Source organism: Saimiri boliviensis, chromosome 19, assembly GCF_048565385.1.
Source record: "Saimiri boliviensis isolate mSaiBol1 chromosome 19, mSaiBol1.pri, whole genome shotgun sequence".
Lineage (NCBI taxonomy): Eukaryota > Metazoa > Chordata > Mammalia > Primates > Cebidae > Saimiri > Saimiri boliviensis.
Window position 1 is genome coordinate 19,783,477 of NC_133467.1, and position 23,230 is coordinate 19,806,706.

General features: G+C 36.1%; 1 protein-coding gene across 9 annotated transcripts in view; it reads right to left on the reverse strand.

The window, feature by feature from the left end:
- The window catches only part of RABGAP1L (RAB GTPase activating protein 1 like), a 709,048-nt gene that overhangs the window by 619,337 nt on the left and 66,481 nt on the right, over positions 1-23,230 (reverse strand). For 7 of the 9 annotated variants that reach the window (XM_074390018.1, XM_010336102.3, XM_074390015.1 and 4 more), the window contains 3 exons: positions 21,816-21,990; positions 13,350-13,507; positions 11,560-11,670 (listed from right to left, as the gene is read on the reverse strand). In XM_074390018.1, the coding sequence (XP_074246119.1) occupies positions 11,560-11,670; positions 13,350-13,507; positions 21,816-21,990 (444 nt within the window). Of the gene's footprint in view, positions 1-11,559; positions 11,671-13,349; positions 13,508-20,319; positions 20,489-21,815; positions 21,991-23,230 lie in introns of those variants that run through there. The other 2 variants (XM_074390019.1, XM_074390020.1) reach the window with 2 other exon arrangements.

The window sequence follows — 23,230 nt, forward strand, 5'->3', positions numbered from 1 at the left end:
TGGAGACCACAGGTCAGAGACAAACATTTAGAATCATCCATTTATAGATCTATTTAGAGTCATGAGGCTGGATGGGCTAATCTAACAAGCAAGTGTGGTAGAAGAACGGCTGCTCAAGCAATGTCTTTGAGAAGGCAAAATGGAATAAAATATAGTATACAAGCAGAAAATCAGCCTTAAAAGCATGTACATTTCATGTTATAAAAAAATTAAGTTACCTGCAGCACAGTGGAATAATGAAATAATTCCCCTATATAATACTTTAAAAAGGAAATAAAATTTTTTAAACAAGGAAATAAAAAGAATGAGTAAATTTATTAAAATATACTGAAAATTGTTAAAATCAAATATTTAAAGCGCAAATACAAAATTTCACCTATAATACACAATTAAGTTTTAATTAATTGCCTAACATCCTACTAAAAAGAAAAAAAAACATGTTTAAGTCTTCCTCCCTCTTCCCTTCAAAGATCCAAAGATCTTTATAAAGGAATAAAACAACTATGCTACCATTATAAATATAAATATTAGTAACTAAATAATATTTACTAGAGAAATAACACAAAATAATCATATCCTATTTATAGGTACTTAATACATACCCCTGTAAACATCTCCTAGCCCAAAAAGAAAGAAAAAGAGGCATACAGAAGAGTCAAATGAAAAGGCTTTAGGAATTATACCAACATGGTCGTGATTCAAATACTTGTGTTGCCAATTATAAGCTAGATTTCACAGCAAGTCAAAATAAATAACATGATTTAACTTCCTACCCCCTGTTAAAAAAAGTAAATAAAAGATAATCTACTTTGCAGGATTTCATGCTTCAGTATGAAAAAGACTGCATGGAATAGAAATAAACATATGGTAGAAAGAATTAAATACTAGCTTTTTTCTTGCCATTATTATGACAATTAAAAGATCATCTAAAATAACCAGTTTTTTGTTTTGTTTGTCCTGGAAAAGTATCAGATACTTTATGGACTGCTTAATATTATTAGATATTAATTCAATTAGATACTGTAAGTGAGGATTCAATTAGGACAGAAAACACAGTAATTTAAACAGGGAAAATTTACTATAAAGAATTATTGCCGGGCGCGGTGGCTCAAGCCTGAAATCCCAGCACTTTGGGAGGCCGAGGCGGGTGGATCACAAGGTCGAGAGATCGAGACCAACCTGGTCAACATGGTGAAACCCCGTCTCTACTAAAAATACAAAAAATTAGCTGGGCATGGTGGCGCATGCCTATAATCCCAGCTACTCAGGAGGCTAAGGCAGGAGAATTGCCTGAACCCAGGAGGCGGAGGTTGCGGTGAGCCGAGATCGCGCCATTGCACTCCAGCCTGGGTAACAAGAGCAAAACTCCATCTCAAAAAAAAAAAAAAAGAATTATTAACTTTCATACTAGAGTAATTATAAAGAAAATTCTAACCCTAAAGCTAAGGGAGAGTATCCCAAGGAAGAACAAACTTGGAAATGGGGTTCTTCTGCCAAAGCTGGTATTCAGACCTCACTGGAGAAGGTATGATTACAGCCCATTGAATAGCAAAGAAGTTTGCTGGACTGCCCAGGCAAAGCTAAGCCACAGGCAAGCAAGAAACAACCCTCTGTGCTGCAGCCAGCAAAAGCTGGCAGGCAAGTAGGCAAAGCAAATCAGGGCTTCCTGAGCCAGCTCACTGGCAGGGTGGTAAGAGGCCGGAGGCACAGTGTCTGCGTCAGGAGGACCGTAAGAGGGGCCTTACTAAGACAGAACCAAAGCTATGAGCTTACGGAGGGACTGCATCCACTGGGCACACAGCTGGGTTGAACCAAACATCAGCAAAAGTGCAGCATCACTGGATGTTCCTGGATCTACTTGTAGCAAGAGCAAGAAACAATAGATGTAGCACATCAGAAACAAAAGAAACCCATCTTCCTGCAGTGTCCCTGCAACACCCTCTACTGGCATAATTCAATATTGTGCTTGCTGCAAAGAAGAAATGTTTAAATCTCCATTAATGCAAATCAGGTAAGAGGACAGATTTGGAACGAAGGGGCAATAACCTGATAACTGGATAGGATATACTTAAAATACCCCATCTCTTCTAATTACTTAGCAGCCAGGTTACAAGTCCAAATTTCTTAAACCAATAAATTATTATATTATAAAAGGATTCAAAAAGATCTGCAATAGAGGTCTGCAAACTATACCAATGCCAATTTTCTAGCTGTGATGTTGTACTATGGTTATGTAAGATGTTACCATAGCGGGAAATGGGGAAGCGATGTAATTTCCTGTGCATCTACAATTACTTCAAACTGAAATTTTTTTAATGAGCTCCAAAACATCTAGAATCAATTTATGAGAACACAACATTACAGACAGTATATATTTCTTACATTGTATTAAGAAATACAATAAGCATTTCTTAAAATAAAATGCTGAAAAGATAATAGTACTACATACACATTTAATACTTAAACCATGATGCCGCCTCTCCCCACTGGGTGTCAATGGAAGCCAGGAATGAAAAGATGCTTAAAATTCTGTCCTCATTTCAAGTTTCAGTTTCAAAGGCTGAGAGTCAGACAGAAGCTTCCAATTTTCCACTCCCCAAAGCACCTGATGATGCCAATAGCTTTCTATCAACTGTCACATGAAATCACTAACAGAGAAGAATGAAAGTACTTTTTTGTAAGTAATACCTGTTTTCCTAAGGAAAAAGAGAGTTACCTTTCTACTGACTTAAAAGAAAACAGAAAAAATACAAGTGAATAAGCTTACAGGGCAGCTTTTAAAATATTATGTGGAATACGGATCATCTCACTAATCTATTCTCATTTTCAGGAAGGGGAGGAATGATATCCTTTAAGTGAAATTATTAGAACACCTAAAATCTTTATTTTGCTGTAAAAGTTCATGAATGTACTAATTTACAGAAGAAAATAAAACATACAAATTCTACTAACATCTAAGCAACTTTAAGACAGTAACTTGAGTTTTTTCCTAAATAAAACTGTAACAACTTGCTAAGGTGAAAGCAAAAATAAGGACTAAGTAAATTCAGCAAAAGACCCTCAGAGTGGTCTAACGTCAAATTAGAGCAGTCAAAAAACAATAAGCAATTCAAATTCTACTGTGCATTGAATTTAGTGATGTCAAATCATACTAAAAAACTGTTTCATGAGAAGAAAAGAGTCCCTGGGTGATTTTTTCAGTACTCCTTGTCTAGGAAATCATTTCCTCAAGAAAATAACGCAAGAAAAGGTACCATCAATCACCCATGCTACAGGGTGTGGTTCTAATGACTTCGATTTCTCATTATATAATTTGTGTTGCAAACCAGCAAGCACAAATTGCTACTGAAAGAGGTACATCACTGACCTCTGCAAATGATCAAACTACATGATCTAATATGATCACTGCCTTTTAGAAATAACGTGCCATTTTTTTCTAATGTATATATAATGATTGTATCTCCCCAAATCAATGTGAGATAGAAGTGATTCATGGAGATCCTTCTTTTCCAAAAGTGTTGGCCCATGTTACTCCCTGCAAATTGAGTTGTGTGCTTCTAACAACTCTAATAATTATATTCTGCTTGCTGTATCACTACTTCATTCTGATTAGCACAAGTATAGTATGAGGGCAGACCCCCGAAAACAGAGTGATAAGACAGACATAAAACCCTAGAGCCAAAAATTGTTTCCTGATTACCCTTCCCCAAGGCCTGAAATTACCATTATTAGAACCTCTTCATGTTAGGAAATAATAAAGAGGCCCACTTTCTAAATGTATATGGTATTATTTATCTTGAATCAATTAATTATGAAATAATAAGTAATACTTGGCAAAAAACATCAACTAGACAGAGCACTTTCTCACCTTTTGAATACTGAACATAACCAACTATTCAAAGCATCCACATGGGTGGTTAGTAATAATGCATTTTAGGTAACAGTACTAGTAATAATATATTTTAAACACTATCAGGGCTTTAAAAATACATATCAATGTATTAGCGTGCAAGAAAATCTTTTGCAATATTTCTGGATGTAGCAATACTAAAACCCATAATAATGGCAGCTAGTCAGGGAGAGAAATGATCGCCATTTCTGTTTTGGGAACACCAGAAGAGCTTGACCTCATGTGTACATATTTTAACATCTCAGCTGGAGCCACTCAATAAGTAAGCTTCACCCTACCACTCTTCACACATTTCATGTACAATGATCTTGCTTTCTCCTCTTAATTGTTAATGTTGGCTTTCTTTTCCACAAATCAGCTTTTCTCCCAAGCCACTGAGGGTTTGAAATTCCTGAGCAATCACTTGAATGCCCTAACATCTATGTTCTTACCTTTAAATTCTGCTGAAAAGACTCCAAAGAATACCAATTCATTTATCTTCAAACTGGTTTGTTTAATTTTAAACTGAGTCTATAATCAAGATTTAATTGGGTTTAGCCTTTAAGAGTACACACTCAGAAATCAGATGACCCTGGTTTAAATCCTGGCTCTACCACTTTCTGGCCAAGTAGCCAAAGTTACTTAACCTGATTAAATTTCTGTTTCATCATCTATAAAAATGGAGCAATGGCTGGGCGTGGTTGCTCAAACCTGTAACCCCAGCACTTTGGGAAGCTGAGGTGGGTGGATCATGATCAGGAGTTCGAGACTAGCCTGGCCAATTTGTGAAACCCCATCTCTACTAAAAATACAGGCATGATGGCATGTGCCTGTAGTTCCAGCTACTTGGGAAGCTGAGTCAGGAGAATCACTTGAACCCAGGAGGCGGAGGTTGCAGTGAGCCGAGATTGCACCACTGCACTCTACCCTGGGCAAAAAAAAAAAAAAAAAAGGAGTAATAATAACAGAACCTTCCTCAAATGTTAAGACAAGTTGTTCAATGGCCATGAAACATTCAGTGATCATTAAATGCTGGCTATTATTATCACTTTCTCTTTTATATTCAGTTATTAAATAAAGCTTAATATATGATATCCAACATGGGTAATCAAGAAAAGGAAAAGAATATTATAAGTTTTCAAGACCTGAGAATAGTTTCATATATCCTCTAAAATACATAGGATTTTATCGGTGCAATGTTCAGTTATTAATCCCATGTTACAACAAATTTAGCCAATGCTCTAATTTTATAAAATTTCATAAACTTTAAATTCATTTACCCAAGTTTTTAAAAGAAGGAGAATAAGAACATGTGTTCTAGTACTAGATGTACTTAGTTAAAAATTAATTTTATAGCCCTTGTCAAGTTATGTAACTTCTGTTTCTTCAGTTTCCACAACTGCAAAATGAAGATAATGGTACGTACACCTCATAAATACTACCTAGAACAGTGCCTGACACTGAGAAATTGCTAAGTAAAGAGTAAGTAGCTAAGTATAAAGCTCCATATTCCAAACACTATGCTAGATGCTGGAGATTCTGGGATAAACAACATAATACTTGCTATCAAAGGGGTCAAGACAGACAGCTGCAGTGTAATTTGCAAAACATCTAGATATAAGCAACCCTGGAGCCTTCGGATGCAGAGAAATGGCTTATTCCATCATATATTTTTCAAAAAAACAGAATATTGGCCAGGTATGGTGCTCACACTTGTAATCCCAGCATTCTGGGAGGCTGAGGGAGGGGGATCAATTGAAGCCAGAGGTTTGGGACCAGGCCAGACAACTAAGCTAGACCCCATCTCCAAGACAAGATAAAATCAGCCCACAGCAGTGGTGGACACCTATAGTCCTCGGCCCTTGGGTGACTGTGGCAGGAGGACAGCTTGACCTCAGGAGTTCAAGGCTGCAGTTAGCTATGATCCTGTCACTGCACTCCAGTCTGGGCAACAGAGCAAGACCCTGTCACCAAAAACAAAACAACAACAACAACAAAAACAGAATGTTGATAATTTTACATGATTTTTTAAATGATTATAAAATTTTTTAATGATAAATTTTATTTTCTCCTTCAGAAGATAGGCAAAAATTATGTAATATGAAGATTTTCTTTCATACCAATGTTTTTATATTATAAATGAACTTTGTCAGCAGCTGTTATTAAAGATTTGGGTCAGGCACAGTGGCTCATACCTATTATCCCAGCACTTTAGGAAGCCAAATCAAGATTACTTGAGCCCAGGAGTTCAAGACCAGCCTGGGCAGTATAGGGAGACCCTCACGCCTACAAAAAAAATTTTTTTTAATTAGCCATGCTAGATGGCACATTCCCATACTCCCAGCTCCTCAGGAGGCTGAGATGGGAGGATCGCTTGAGCCCAGGCAACGGAGGATGTAGTGAGCCATGATTGCACCACTGCACTCCAGTCTGGGTGACAGAGGAAGACCCTGCCTAAAAAAAAAAAAAAAAAAAAAAATTCAGAGATGTTACAAATTTTCTTGACAAGACTGCCACCTGCTGGACAATCTTAAATTCCACTGTTTGCAGTCTGCTTTAAACATTAAATGCCACATTTAACCCAATGAAATGCAAAAATGTTCCTTTACCAAAATAGAAAAATCCAAGAATTTACAAAATCTCCTGTATCACAGGTAATTCTGTCTGTTATGCTGAATTAAGTATTGTTTAGGAAAGACTCATTCACCTGAAGAAATCTTAGTCAATTAACTTTTGGATGTCTACAGATTATCTGACAGAATTAGTGGAAAAGGTAGCAAAGAAATTTAACATGGATTCAGTAATTACTGTTGCATATATGAGTCCATAGTTGCAAGTGTTAGATATTAGCATAAGCAAGATAGTTATGTTAAAAGCAATATAGTTTAGCCATAACACAAGTATACACATCTCAAAACATGTATATAGTACAATGCTTCTGTATCAATTAAAAAAGAAATAAAAGCAATATAGTATTTATGTATTCAAAGTAATTTTAAAAACAATTGTTCTAATGTATAAAATGTGTACTTGTGTTTTTGGTAAAATATCTACGGATAGTAGCATATACTGATTCAAAAGGCATTTTCTCTCAACTCAGGCAGAAGTTGACATAATGTGCTCTGGAAAAATATGCCTTAAAATTATTCAAAAATTAGCTTTAATGATGATGAAAACACCAATATTAATGATTATTAGAGTCCTATAAAATTGTTTTATGAATATAAGGGTGGCAAAAAGTAACATTTCTAAGTTACTGGTTTGTGTAATATATTTAAATGTGTGTGTAAATGTTTTAGCCACTTAGCAAACAACAAATACATAATTAGGCATTCAACTATTTCACCTATATTTGTCTGGGTTTCTATATTCAAGTTGATTAAACTTGAAACTTATTGAGAAAAGAAAGGATTGCCTTCCTTTACATTTAGGCACAGTATAGGCATAATATACCACTTAATCATAAAAGACCAAGATTTTAAAATAACACTTATTCAAAGTTATATTAACTCAGTACCTAATACTTCTTTGTCCGTGTTGCTACAGACTTGTTACATTGAAAAATGCTTTCTTATGCTAAAAAGTGCTCAAAAAATGATGGGGGCATGTCATAAAGGTAGGGTTTGAAAAGGCTCCAACTGGCTAATTCTGGGACAATCTGAACACCAAAATAATTAAGTACTTCAGTCGATTACATAGTACTAGGGAGAGGAAGGGGGGATTAAATTTAGGAATCTACATCAATAATAAGTAGCTAAATGGGAGAAGAGGAAACGCTCTGGTTTACATCAGAATGTCAAGGACTGAATGCAAAATATAGAGAGAAGGCAAGAGTTGAGAAATTAATCATTTTGTAATCATCACAGTACAGACTAGATCCAACAAGAATCATAAAAGAATGTTAAATTAAGGAGGAAATTTTGATGAGAAGCAGGGTATGTTTTCGTGGTCTTAATGTGTTTCCTCATAGACTGCTTACTAGTTGCAAGGGAGAAAAAAGTAATTATAGAGAGGAGAAATCAGACATCTTAACTATGTAATCAAAGTTAACATCATCATCAAGGGACAGATGGCTATAAGCACCTGCAGATGTGATACTTTGTGAAGAAAGGAGACATAACTTATGCAGCAATATATAATCTGAATTTAATCACAAGGAAATATTACAGCCAAAAATTGAGCAATGTTACATTAAAAGAGGGAAAAGGGATGTATTCTCCAAAAATGTCCATGTCTTAAAAGACAGAGAAAAGTTGTGGCAATGTTCCAGATTAAAGAAAGTTAAAGACATATGGCAACTAAATGCAATATCTAATCCTAGAATGAATACTAAACTGGAGCAGGGAAAAGGATATTATCAGGTTAACTGGCAAAATAGGAAGGCAAACGGTAGGTTAAATTAAAAGTAGTGTATGAATGCTAAATTCAGTTAAGTTGGTAAGTATACTGTGGTGATGTAAACAATATCCCTACTCTTGGACAATATACGCTAAAGCACTTAGGGAAAAAGGACCATGGTGTATTTAACTCATTCTTAAAAGTGTTCAGGAAAACAATTGTGTGTGCATAGGGAGGAGCAGGGGAAGAGAAAGAGAATGCAAGCTGGACATGGTGGCTCATGCCTGTAATCCCAGCACTTTGGGAGGCTGAGGCAGGCGGATCCTTTGAGGTCAGGAGTTCAGGACCAACCTGACCAACATAGAGACACCCTGTCACTACTAAAAATATACAGAATTAGCCAGGTGTAGTGGTGCATGCCCGTAATCTCAGCTACGCAGGAGGCTGAGGTAGAATTGCTGGAACCCAGGAGGCAGAGATTGCAGTGAGCCAAGATCACACCACTGCACTCCATCCAGCTCAGGTGACAGAGCAAGACTCTGTCTCAAAAGAAAAAGAATGCAAACAAATTAGGTAAAATGTCACCAATATCTGAGATTTGGGTAACATCAGTAACACTGAGATACTGGTAATAATCTCTGTAAAGAGCACACAGGTCTTTGCTATACTAGTTTTATTGTTTTTAACTCTTCTGTAAGTTTGAAATTACTTCTAAATAAAAAGTTTAAAACACTGCTATATATAATGCTTACCCCTAAAGACTAAAAGCTTCCTGTATGTGAAATCTAATCATACTGTTTTAGAACTGTAATATTCAACATCAAAAATACCTTTTATCTTCAGCTGTTTCTCATCAATTTTAGGAAAGCAATCAATTTTGAGACTCACTATTATTTTTTATATCATCAAGAAAAAGAAGTGACAACTATAAAGTGCCTCTCAAAGAAGACATTTATGTGGCCAACAACATGAAAAAAAGCTCATCTTCACTAGTCATTACAGAAATGTAAATCAAAACCACAGTGAGATACCATCTTATGCTAGTCAGAATGACGATCATTAAAAAGTCAAGAAAACAGATGCTGGAGAGAATGTGGAGATATAGGAACACTTTTACACTGTTGGTGGGAGTATAAATTAGTTCAGCCATTGTGGAAGACAGTTGTGGCAATTCCTCAAGGATCTGGAGCCAGAAATACCATTCACCCAGCAATCCCATTACTGGATATATAACTGAAAGATTATAAATTCTACTATAAAGACACATGTACACGTATGTTTATTGCAGCACTATTCACAATAGCAAAGACTTGGAACCAACCCAAATGCCCATCAATGACAGACTTTATAAAGAAAATGTGGCACATATACACCATGGAATACTATGCAGTCATAAAAAATGAGTTCACATCCTTTGCAGGGACATGGATAAAGCTGGAAACCATCATTCTCAGCAAACTAACACAAGAACAGAAAACCAAACACTGCATGTTCTCAATCATAAGTGGGAGTTGAACAATGAGAACACAAGGACACAGGGAGGGGAACATCACACATCAGGGCCTGTCAGAGTTGGGGGTCAAGGGGAGGGACAGCATTAGGACAAACGGGTAATCCATGTGGGGCTTAAAACCTAGATGATGGGTTGATGGGTACAGTAAACCACCATGGCACATGTATACACCTATGCAACAAACCTGCATGTTCTGCACATGTATCCCAGAACTTTAAGTATTAAAAAAAAAAAAAAGATGCCATCAATTGTAAGACAAACTACAATTTCAGAGATGTTCAATATGAAAACACATGCATCTTAAAATTGATAAAATATGGCAAACCTTGCAAGCAATTAAAAACACATGCACACATCACTGTACCAAGATGCTGAATAGAACTTTTCCTGTTGCCTGGCAGGATTCAAAGATGGGAACAAAGTGGAGCTAAAGAGCCTACCTTCTAGAAACAAAAACTGCAGGTGACGGGGGGCCAGATATCTTTCCTAGATTTAAGAGGAACAGAAGTGGCCATGATGCTATCAGCCAGAGCCTCAATTGCCTCCCACCCTCATCCCAGTCTAGAGAGTGCAAAGGGAAGAGAGAGGGAATTGTCACAGTATACAGCAGTCTTGATGAAGAGGCTTTTCTTTCTCTTGAGCATCACCAAATTCTCTTGCTCCTTGAAGCCAAATAGGCATCCATATTTCCAGTTTTTGCCACTACAAGCAATACTTCCAAGTTAAATTAATAAAGATCCTTGTTGTTTGACTGAAGTACTAATTGACTTCAGTACTGATTGATAACTGACTGAAGTACTTAATTATTTTGTTATTCAGATTGCTCCAGAAGTAACCAGTTGGAGCCTCTTCAAACCCTACCTTTATGATATGCCCCCATCATTTTTTTTTTTTTGAGCACTTCTTTTTGGCATAACAAAGCAATGTTGAATTTTAAAAATTTGTAGCAACAAAGACAAAGAAGTACTAGGTTTTGAGTTAATTTAAGTTTATTAATAAACATCCTTACAAATATGTCCTTAAATAGTGATACTTTTATTTCCAATTACACAGCTTCCCTAGAATAAGACTTATGAGTCCAATTATAGGTATTTTTAAAATCTTTATATATGTTGCCTAATTGGTTTTCAAAAAGTACATATAGTTTACATTTCCATTAGAAGTATGAAAATATCCTTTTCCCCACACCCCCACCATCACTACATATTTCTGCAATCTGACCTCTTAAGGTCACTATAATTCTCATTTCCCTATCTATTTGTAAATCAGAATCTCTTTACTTATGTTTATTAGCCATCCAGTAGCTTTCCTCTGATCTGTCTATTTATACTCTGACCTGTTTTTCCCCTCTTCTTTCTACCAATTGTTAAGAAATTCATGGGTAATGTAGACATTAACTTTTTCTGTCATCTATATTACAAATATTTCTTCCAGAGCTATTGTTAGTGAATTTATTTATATCTTTTGTCCTACCATTCCTTTGTTTTCTGAATAGCAACTAAATAAAAAACTAATCGAGAGTAACTGAAAAGTTAAAGCATTTATGTTGTATCTAAATAAGGCACAACAAGAAAAAGAGACGTCAACAAACTCAGCGGCAGTTATAACTGAAAAAATAAAGCCATTTCATGTTTACTTACCCCAGCAATTGAGATTTTCAATGAACCAGTTACATCTAACTTAGAGAAAGTATTATTAATCATCCTCATTTTTAACTGGAGAAAGTGAAGTATACTGGAAAGTCACAATGAGCAATGCATCTGAGACAGTAACAATGTCAATACAAGATTTTGGTAGCATTTAGGAGCAAGCTGCTTACCTTTCAATAGCTAATTCTTTGTTAGAAAGTTGCTGCACTGTAATCACAACCTTCTTCTCTATTCCTTGCTTTAATTTGAAATAAAATTTATCTCTATCCTTAGGCACAGGGCTGAAATATTCAAAAGGAATAGGAATTACCAATAATCTAATAAAATGCTAAATTAACCTATTCCAAGGTTAAAACAAACAACAAAGTATTTAAGCACTCTTATTCTCGAGATATACTAAACTCTCACCTTGCCACAGGTAGCAAACTATAAATTTTATAGACAGCCACAAAGTCATTATTAATTTTTAAATTGAATTTACAAGAGCCTTATTTTTTGCCTGCTAACCAAGGTTAAAATCAAGATCTTAAAAATGACAACATGGCCAAGTGCGGTAGCTCATGCCTGTAATCCCAGCACTTTGGCAGGCCGAGGCAGGTGGATCCTTGAGGTCAGGAGTTTGAGGCCAGCCTGGCCAACATGGTGAAACCCCATCTCTACTAAAAATATAAAAATTAGCTGGGTGTGGTGGTGCACACCTGTAGTCCCAGCTACTCAGGAGGCTGAGGCAGGAGGATTGCTTGAACCCAGGAGGCAGAGGTTGCAGTGAGACAAGATTGCACCACTGTACTCCTTCTTGGGCAAGAGAGAGAGAGACTCTGTCACAAAAAAGACAACATGATATGATTTCAATTTTAGTTTTAAAACAAATTTAGGAATAATGTTTACTTAAAATTTTTGGCCGGGCTCGGTGGCTCAAGCCTGTAATCCCAGCACTTTGGGAGGCCGAGGCGGGTGGATCACGAGGTCAAGAGATCGAGTCCATCCTGGCCAACATGGTGAAACCCCGTCTCTACTAAAAATACAAAAAAATTAGCTGGGCATGGTGGCGCGTGCCTATAATCCCAGCTACTCAGGAGGCTGAGGCAGGAGAATTGCCTGAACCCAGGAAGCGGAGGTTGTGGTGAGCCGAGATCACACCATTGCACTCCAGCCTGGGTAACAAGAGCGAAACTCCGTCTCGAAAAAAAGAAAAAAAGGTGTACATATATATATATATATACACACACACATATGGTATATACATGCTATATATATATATATATATATACACACACACACACACCTTTTTTCTTTATATATATAAATATATATATATAATAGTGTAAAAGTTCCCCTAGAAATAAACAAAGAGAAGAAACCAAATGTTAAAAGTGATTGTGTCTGATAAGATCATAGTTATTCTACTTTTATTATTTTACTAAATTTCCCATAATACCAGTATTTTTTAAAATCATTAAGAAAATAAGTATCTGGCTGGGCACACTGGCTCATGCCTATAATCCCAGCACTTTGGGAGGCCAAAGTGAGTGGATCATCTGAGGTCAGGAAGTTGAGACAAGCCTGGCTAATGTGGTGAAACCCCGACTCTACTAAAAATACAAAAAATCAGCCAGGCGTGGTAGCAGGCACCTGTAATCCCAGCTACTTGGGAAGCTGAGGCAGGAGAATCGCTTGAACCTTCGAGGCGGAGGCTGCAGTGAGCTGAGATCTGCCACTACACTCCAGCCTGGGCGACAAGAGTGAAACTCAGTCTCAAAAAAAAAAAAAAAAAAAAAAAAAGATAAAAGAAATATCTGACAAGCACAGGAACAAAAAATATTCACTCACCAGCCTGATAAATGTTTAGCAGTTTGAGGCTTTAAACCAACACATTTTATGCCAACAAAGTTTCCTGAAACTTTATATGAGCCAATACTCCAGACACAGTGCTAATTTGTAATCTTTCCAAATGCCTCACCTAAAGTTTCCTTTTCCATCGTCTTCTTTTACCTCCAAGGAGACACTGAAGGTAAATACATCACTGTCGGGGGTAGGAATAATTGAGTCTTTAACATCAGACACTTGTCTGGAAGAACGTTTGAACGCTGTAGAGAAACTATACAAAATTCTGCTTACCTAAAAGAATAAAAAGGGAAATACTATTAGGCAAAGGTTTTAATTGTATTCTGATACCCCTCTCTCCTAACTCTTGAATCTATAATTTTCTATGACCACAATTTTCTTTAGCAGAATGTGTGTGTGTGTGTGTGTGTGTGTGTGTGTGTGTGTGTGTGTGTATGTATATAGTCTAAGTATTTATCAATTGTTTAGATATTACATGACAACATTTTCATCACTTGCGTGTTTAAAAAAAAAGAGTGGGTAAACAACTATATATGGCAAATGTAGACCATCCAAACTCTAAATTATTACAGCCTAAAAACTGTCATGAATGTGAAGCCCAAGAAGGGAAATATTGCAAAAGTATCACTTAAAAAGTAAATTAATTAAACAGAATTTTTTACTTTGAAATTAATAATGGGGTATCATTTCACTTCATGGAAATTTAAGTTCAAATCTGAGGTGTGTTTTCAAACCTATAAAGTTCAACAGTAAGCACCACCAGCATACATACTAGAGACCAGACAAGAACTACAATTTAGGAGCTGCAACTAGGATCTGAGCATCTTGAGAATGAAGAAAGGCAAGAGAGCCGGGAACGACGGCTCACGCCTGTAATCTCAGCACTTTGGGAGGCCAAGGAAGGTGGATAACAAGGTTAGGAATTCAAGACCAGCCTAGCCAGCATGGTAAAACCCCGTCTCTACTAAAAATACAAAAAGATTAGCCAGGCATGGTGGCGTGTACTTAGTCCCAGCTTCTCAGGAGGCTGAAGCAGGAGAACTACTTGAACCCAGCAGGCGGAGGTGACATAGCAAGCCTCCATCTCAAAAAAAAAGAAGAAAGAATTATTTCCTTTTACTTAAAAAAAAAAAATTATCTTTCAAATATTTGTTCGCTTCTCTCAAATCTGGCATTTAAACATAGTGATAAAGATATTGAATTAAGTTCACAAAATAAACTATATTTATTTATGGATATTGATTGCTAGGCTTCAAAATATACTATGAAATTGAATGTATCCTAAGATATTTACTAAAATGTTGATATCTAATCTTCCCAACACTCTCGCAAACAATGTTTTAGCCTGAGTCTCCAAGTTATCTTTTCACTTCCCTCAGCCTGTAAGGGCTAGATACAGAGCTAAAGAATAAAGCAAATACTGGCTTTAGCAATAAAGCCAGTAACATAATTTAAAGAGCTATCGGTATTTTTACTCAATTTTGTGCTATAAAAGTGTTGGATTCCCAGAACAAAGGTTGAAATTGTCTTATTCTTATCTATTCTATTGGTATTAGACCACTCTAGTGACTACTTTTATACATACATACATATATACATATATACATATGTGTGTTTGCGTGTATAGCTCATATTCTTTCCTTAAAGTGAAGAAGTACTCTAAATCGAATACTTCTCCAGAAGTTATTCTCCTTCTTGGTTCCAAAAGAAGCCTTAGATCATCACAAACTTGTGAGCTTGAGGCACAAAAAATTCTCTAAATCTCTCAGCCCATCCATGAGTTGACAATGACAAGGTGAAATGTGAAGGGTTAAACAAAGGTAATATTTTCAATATGTCACATTGGGAAGTACAGGTAAGAAGAATGCTATAAATATTAACAAATCCCTCACTTTAGATAAAGTGAATTCAAAGTAATTGTTGAACTATATTAATCTAGGAATACAATATTTGTAACTTGCTTAAAACAGGAATACTCCCTATAACAGGAGAGTCTGTTAAAGTATGAGGTCTTTCCTCATTTTTGTGTTATTCATATATTCTGCCACTTTTTCTTGTACATGCACAGTCTAACACATTCAAAAACTTCCAATTGCTACATTTATACCCATTAATCAATGATTACCCTAAAATGCCTTCCCAATGCCAAATTAATAGTTTAACTTTTAACAACTCTACAGAAATGCTACCTGCCAGTCTAAAGTTCAACGTCTGCAGCAGCACCATATTTATAACACAATGTTCCTAAAATTTCTTCAATACTTTACCATGCTATTCCCATTATAATCTTATATAAATGAGTAAAAATAACAAGAGCAGCAAAGGACTGATGCTAATAAGAACGGTAGGCCTCAAATCTTACACAATTAAGAAAATGATAAATATACTCATTCATTCAACAAATATTATTTGAGAACCTTCTGTGTACCAAGGATTAGTCTAAGTGCCAGAAATACAACAGAGAACATACAGCCTATACTCCAGCAAATGTAAGTTGAATGTGCTTGGGGATGGATGAGAGGGAATGATTAGGTAAGCTAAAAGCAGAAATGTTCAGTATCAGCTGGATACTTACTGGATTTAGCCCAATAATTCGAGTGTTTATGGAGGAAAAAAGAATCAAAGAATATGCTAGAAATACGTCATGGATTATGCCTACAAGGTCAAGGTGTAAATAGAGACTTTACTTTTACTGCTTTGGGTATTCTCCACTTCCTACTCCTAAATGAAATATAAAGTCTATTGTCTGCTTTTTATATATTTAGCTTCAGTGTATTTTTAAGAAAGCACTATATGTGAAAACAGGGGAACACCTGTATGTAATTTTGTATACACTGGTAGAATTAAACTCCAACTATATTTATTCTTTTTTCCCCTTTTCCATCCCTTCTTTTTCACATTCTTTACGTCAGATCAGCCAGCCTGTCATCTCAGAAGGGCATATCAAAAAAAAAAAATGTCAAAGAATTTGGCAAATTCTAAAGCAGATGGCAAGGCTTCAAGGAATTCTCTATAGAAAGGTTAAGTATACAAAGCTGAGCCAGAGTGATAGAGAATAATGAAGAAAAAAAAATAAGACTCCATCTTTCTCTCTTTTGGAGAAAGAACACAACAGTATATTAACTTCATTAACAGCAATCAAACTGCATTTAATACTATGTCTTACAAGTTGCCATTTCTACCAAAAGAGTTAAAATAAATTGTGAATTCTAGAGTCTGTGAATAAGCTGAAACAGTAATCCAAGAATTAACAAGATAAACTTTAGAAACAATGATTATCAGCATCTATAGTTCTTAGAACAAACTGGATAACCAATTACAGTTGTCTCTTGGTACCCATGGGAAATTGTTTCCAGGACCCCCCAAAACTCCCAGATACCAAAATCCACAGATGCTTAAGTCCCTTATATAATACTGTGTAATATTCACATATAGCCTACACACACCTTTCCATATACATTCCATATACTTGAAATATACTACAGATTTAGTAATCTCTAGATTACTTATAATACCTAATCGAATATAAATGCTATGTGAATGGTTTTTATACTGTTATCATTTAGGGAATAATGACAAGGAAAAAAGTCTATACATATTCAGTACAGATGAAACCATACTTTTTAATCGAATATTTTAAAGCCGTGGTTAGCTGAATCCGTGGATGTAGAAACCACAAATATAGAGGGCTGACTATACATCAAGAAAAGAAAATTAAAAACGCATTCCATGGCAAACACTTCATTATATATCATACTATTAAAACACATACACACACAAATAGTCTTGAATGGGCATTTTCTTTGCAGAAGGCAAAGGTTTATTGATAAATAATACAATCTTTCTCCAGAAAACAGTATCTATAGAAAACATTAAACACAAAACATTATATATCTATTTGAGTTTGTTGTTGTTTTTGAAGAGGTAGAAAGGAAAGCACATGTAGATATCTGGAATGAAGATACACCAAAATCTTAACTGTGGTAGAATTTTAAGGACCTTTTCTTTTCCTCTTTATTTCCGTATTTTCCAAATTCTCAAATATGTGTTACATGTTAAAGTTCAAACACCGCTATTAAGTAACAAAGTTATTTATTTAAAATAAATAACATAGCTAGTTTCTCCAAGATGAAGTCTTTTCATTAATACTGGGGAAAGATAACCCACTCTTTTAGAAACACCACGTATCAAGAAAATGTTCAACCAAAGCCAGGCATGGTGGCGCATGCCTGTAATACCAGCAATTTGGGAGGCTAAGGCAGGTGGATCATTTGCGGTCAGGAGTTCAAGACCAGCCTGGCCAACATGGTGAAACCTCGTTGCTACTAAAAATATAAAAAATTAGCAGGGCGTGGTGGCATGCGCCTGTAGTTCCAGCTACTCGGGAGGCTAAGTCAGGAGAATCGCTTGAACCTGGGAGGCGGAGATTGCAACGAGCCAAGATCGTGCCACTGCACTCCAGCCTGGGAGACAGAGTGAGATTCCATGTCAAAAAAAAAAAAAACAAAAAAAAGTTCACCCAAGAAATAAATGCGAAAAATCATTCTATGGAAGGTACCTTGAAAGGTATGTATTAAAATTTTAAAAACAACTAGCTCAAATATATTATTCATGGGAAGGAGCTAAAATAAGAGGCACATTACCAAGAAACTTTTTAAAAATCATAAAACTCGATTTAAGGAAAACACTAACAAGACAATTTCTGAATTGTCTTCCAAAATGAGGCATTTAGCTAACATACCAATTCAATAAATATTTGTTTAGAAATGATATTTTCCACCAGGTGCAGTGGTTCATGCCTGTAATCCCAGCACTTTGGGAGGCTCAGGCAGGTGGATCACCTGAGGTCAGGAGTTCAAGGGCAGCCTGACCAACATGGTGAAACCCATCTCTACTAAAAATACAAAATTATCCAGGCATGGTGATGCATGCCCTGTAACCCCAGCTACTTGGGAGGTTAAGGCAGGAGAATCGCTTGAACCCAAGAGGTGGAGGCTGTAGTGAGCCAAGCTTGCGCCACTACACTCCAGCCTGGGCAACAAGAGCAAAACTCCATCTCTTAAAAAAAAAAATAAAAAAAAAAGAAAGAAAAGAAATAATATATTCCCATGCAAGGAACAGGTTTTCTTTTATACAGTGTCATATTGGCAACCCCAAGAAAAAAACAATACAATAAGAATAAGTATCTTCCCAATGATTCCCTTGATATTTATCAAGAAATACCTCTGAATGCCTTTAACACCAGATGATAAAAACCATGCCTCTATAACACTCCAAGAGTTTCTAAAACTGACAAATACCCTAAAACATACAAATATCATCAAAATCTGCTGTGAATAGAATGGTTACACTGGCTAGTAGAAATAAAATCTTAAAAAGACTCAACACTTTAAAAGTATATTTTAAAAGTTTTATATAATATATCCATAAAGATGCAACAAGAACAGGTGTCTCCTTGGATTTTTTTGACTACGCTTTCTGACACCTTGCTTGGTCTGCAATTCTTCAGCAGAAGCCTAGCATATCATTCTCCTTGTACAAACATCATTGACCTCAAGATACTTCTGGCTGGACTGTCCAAATCTTTTGCCATAGATTACCAAAATCTACTCCAGCAGTGTCCTGCAGAAGCACATCCAAGTGCTGCAAGTCAAATGCGTCCTAACTCTTCTGTGGGAACTCCTAATCCTTGTGTCACAGGTGTCCAAGAGAGCCATCACCCTCACTGAAATTCCCTTCTACCACTGTTGGTGCCTACTGTTTGAAGGGTTTTACAGTGAACTAAGCATCACAGTGACAGTAGTGGCAGCCATGCTGGCTACTCCTGCTTCAGAAATCTTCCTTTAACTGACAAACCTCTTCAGCTCTCATCCACAAACTCTGCAGAAAAAAAAAAAAGAAAAAAAGAAAGAAAGAAAAAAATTGGCATTGCTGCACAGTATATACTTAAGCAGTAAGAATGTCTGTCACCTGGTTCCTGAACTATCTGTGCCAATTGTGTCCATCAACAGGGACTCAAATACCAAAGACCAAAGGTGTTCACCACAGAACAGAAAACTGGGAACCAGACAACAGATGACCAGTAAATGTAACTAAAAGACTTCAGATTCAATTAAAAAAAAAAAAAAAAGACTTCAGATTAATTAAAAGCACAATTATTTTTTTAGAGCAGAGAGGAAGATGTTGGACAGTTTCTGTAAAAGGGTCAGGTAAAACACAAAACATAACTGGAATGCAAGCTATGTTACCAATAAATCCCTTTATAAAATATAACTAAAATATATTTTTAAACATATTTTTTAAATGTTTTATAAATGTATTTTTAAACATATTTTAAAAATCTACATTTGTGTTTTATAATATGTAAGCAACAGGAAAGTTATTACTGAAAACTGTATGGCTCTTCAAAGTCAGAGACTTCAATTTGAAACCCAGCTCTATCACCTAGTCTCTTAGCCACAGGATAAACAATGGATAACCATACAATTTATCATCCAAACCACAACACTTTTGAGAATATAAATGAGAGTATTAGTAATAACCTGGACAATAAGCACAAGGTAAAACTGCTCCAGGCAAAGAGAAACATAAAGTCACTTGTCTAACAAGTACAACCTGGTCATGGGTTGCTATGAGTATCAAACGGATGCTTAGCACAGTGCCTGGCATAAGCTCTCAATTTATACTGGGTTATTCCTCATTTAGAACTGATGTCTCATTCATTACCTGGAGAAGGATTTTTAAAACTTTTTTAAAAGAAATTATGTCTCATAATAAGGTTTAACAACCACTGTCATGTATTTCTCCTTTAAACATTTTACCACTAATACCCCCAAAATATAACACTTTCTAAAACACACTGTAAAAATTAATTTAAATAATAGACGGAAATAACCTGCAATGGAACAAATATGCTCTCTAGAAATAGAATTGATATTATTTAATACTATATCCAAAACGTTCTGGCTAAGAATTTCCCACAATTTTTTCCACTGCTTACCTACCATGAAAGCTCTCAAAAATAACAAACATTTCCCCTACTCTAAACCCAAGTGGATGCCACAATCCAAAAGACAGTTTCATACCATCGGTTATGGAACCCTCTTGCGGCAATTCAGTTTCCTTCTGCAGCAGCATTTCTCTCTCTCTCTAAGCAGCAGGTTCTCCAGGTCTTCAAAGCTCATTTTCTTGCTGTTGAGCTCCAGTGATTCAGAAATCACACAGGTGTGTTAAGTGATGGCTGCCAACATGAAATGCCAGGATTCTACCATCTGCTTCCCCACCTCTGCAGTGGAGTTCGTAAGGATCAGAAACAGCCCCCCTCATTCACAAAAACACATAAATTCTTTCAGCGTATTTATATTCACTGTCTACTAAATGTGAGGCACATTAGCAGATTACTTATTCTCTCTCCTATCTATCAGACCATTTTGAACAAGAAGTCAGTAAACACACAGATATATAAGTGCTGGGATAAAATAGATAAAGCCCTATCTAAAAAAACAAAACACAAAACTTCAACTTCTTTCCTAAGGCATGGGTTCTGACAGAGAATTTCTACAATTACAATCTAAATTATATGTGTCTGTGCATGTTCACTTTAGTGTAAAACAAACTGATGACCAGGGCACAAGAATTGACATACCCATCATGCTTTATATCAAACTCATAGAAATCTACATTTCCATGAATTTCCATTTTGTGGCCAGAAATAAACTCAAAACTCCTGTTAATAGAATGAATTATTCATGTTTCATGATAGAGACTAGAATAACTATTGCTTTCAACATTTTTTTTATTTTTTCACAAGCAAACATACCTGAGACATTCCCATCCATGCCCATTATGAATGCCTTTGAAATGGTTACAAGTACTGTCAAACAGTGCAACATTTTAAAATTGGAAATAATTCAATAGATGTAGAAAAGATTTTCCTATGTATGTAACAGCATTTAATCTATATCACTTCTCCTAACAATAATCTACCAATTAATAATTGCTATAAACAACTTACTACCATTTTCAAAAGACTACAAGTTGTTATACCTGCTCTATGTGAGCATTTATTTTTAATTAAGCCAGTTCTCTGGAGTAAAACATAGCCTAGGCGTGAGAAAGCACAAAACAAATAATCACCAGTGAAAACCACAGAGATCAATAAAATAAGCTTAATGCAATATCTAAATGAAAGCAATATGCAACTATCAAGCCCATCAGAGAAGAGGTATTGTTACAGGCACTCCTTTAAATCACATGGACCAATCTACTAGGGTAAACTAATAAGAGAGCTGCAAAAATAGTCTCCCTTCTGAGCATAAGCAATTTACTAACTTGGTAAGGTGGAAGGGCAGCTCATCCATTTCTGTATTTCTATGACACTTGCTAAGCTGTGAGTGCCCTACGTAAGCAGATATAGCAGACTTAGCTTTCCGTTAAGTTTTATGTCATTACAAATATTAATTTTGTCTTTAGAAACATACTCCAAATTTATGTAATGTATTTATATGACAGTGAAATTAGTGCTCAAAAATATTAACCTAATTCATCTCTATGGCAAATTGCTACACTGTATTATACTTACTGCCTCTTTAATTTCACAGGAGAAAACATGGATCTGAAATTCTTCTGAACCATGGGAACTCTCTGTAAATGCAAAGCAATCGCTCTCTGTTGTTCCATCATGTCCACGTGCACAGAATAACACCTTATAGATTGGAAAAGATGCTATCTCCACATTGCTGGATTGGTCTATGATTCTGTAGAACAGTAATCAAAAGTTAGATAAAATATTAACTATCAAAGAAGAAATAAAAACTATCCTATTTCCAGTTTGGTTTTTTAAAAAAGAACAAAGACAAATATTTTTACTATGACAATATAAGATATATAACCATAACTATCTTTTGATTTTTGAGACAGAGTTTCGCTCTTTCCCTTAGGCTGAAGTGAAATAGCCCATCTTGACTCACTGCAACCTCCGCCTCTGAGTTCAAGTGATTCTCCTGCTTCAGCCTCCCGAATACCTGGGATTACAGGTAACTGCCATCACACCCAGCTAATTTTTGTATTTTTAGTAGAGACACGGTTTCGCCATGTTGGCCAGGCTCATCTCAAACTTCTGACCTCAGGTGATCTACCCACCTCAGCCTCCCAAAGTGCTAGGATTATAAGCATGAGCCACTGAGCCCAGCCAAACATAACTAACTTAAAATCACAAAAATAAACTGAAACTAACAAAGCAAGAGAGAACAAATTATCCTCATATTCATAACACACACACACACACACACACACACACACAGAGGTATATATATATATAAATTCTTCATCATCTTCTGACAATTTCTTCATTCTTGTGTTTCCTATGATCCAACTTATTTACTCCAAAGCTAAATATACATGCCTGGTAACATCTGTATCACCCATCCCTAAAGTCTTGCCTTTTTCTGTTACGGCAAAAGGAATGCCAGTATAGAATACTACAAACTATCCCTGGAGAGTCCACTTTTATTCAGAGCAGCACCTACTAGTTTATCTAAGCCCCAATTTATTGTTCAACTGAGGCCCTTTGTACTACAGAAAAGGTCAGGTGGTTCCAAAGATGAATTCAACAATGGAACATAAAAGCTGAAAGGAGTCTGTGGGATTTAAAGTCGAATAATTCTCTGACTTTCCCTACACAAATCCTTACTCCTGGCTGGGCGCAGTGGCTCACACGTGTAATTCCAGCACTTTGTGAGGCCGAGGTTGGTGGATCACTTGAGGTCAGGAGCTCGAGACCAGCCTGACCAACATGGAGAAACTCCATCTCTACTAATAATACAAAAATTAGCCAGGCATGGTGAGAAGGCACCTGTATTTCCAACTACTCGGGAGGTCGAGGCCTAAGAATCACTTGAACCCAGAAGGCAGAGGTTTCAGTGCTCCGAGAACATGCCACTGTACTCAAGCCTGGGCGACAGACTGAAACTGTGTCTCAAAAACAAAACAAAACGA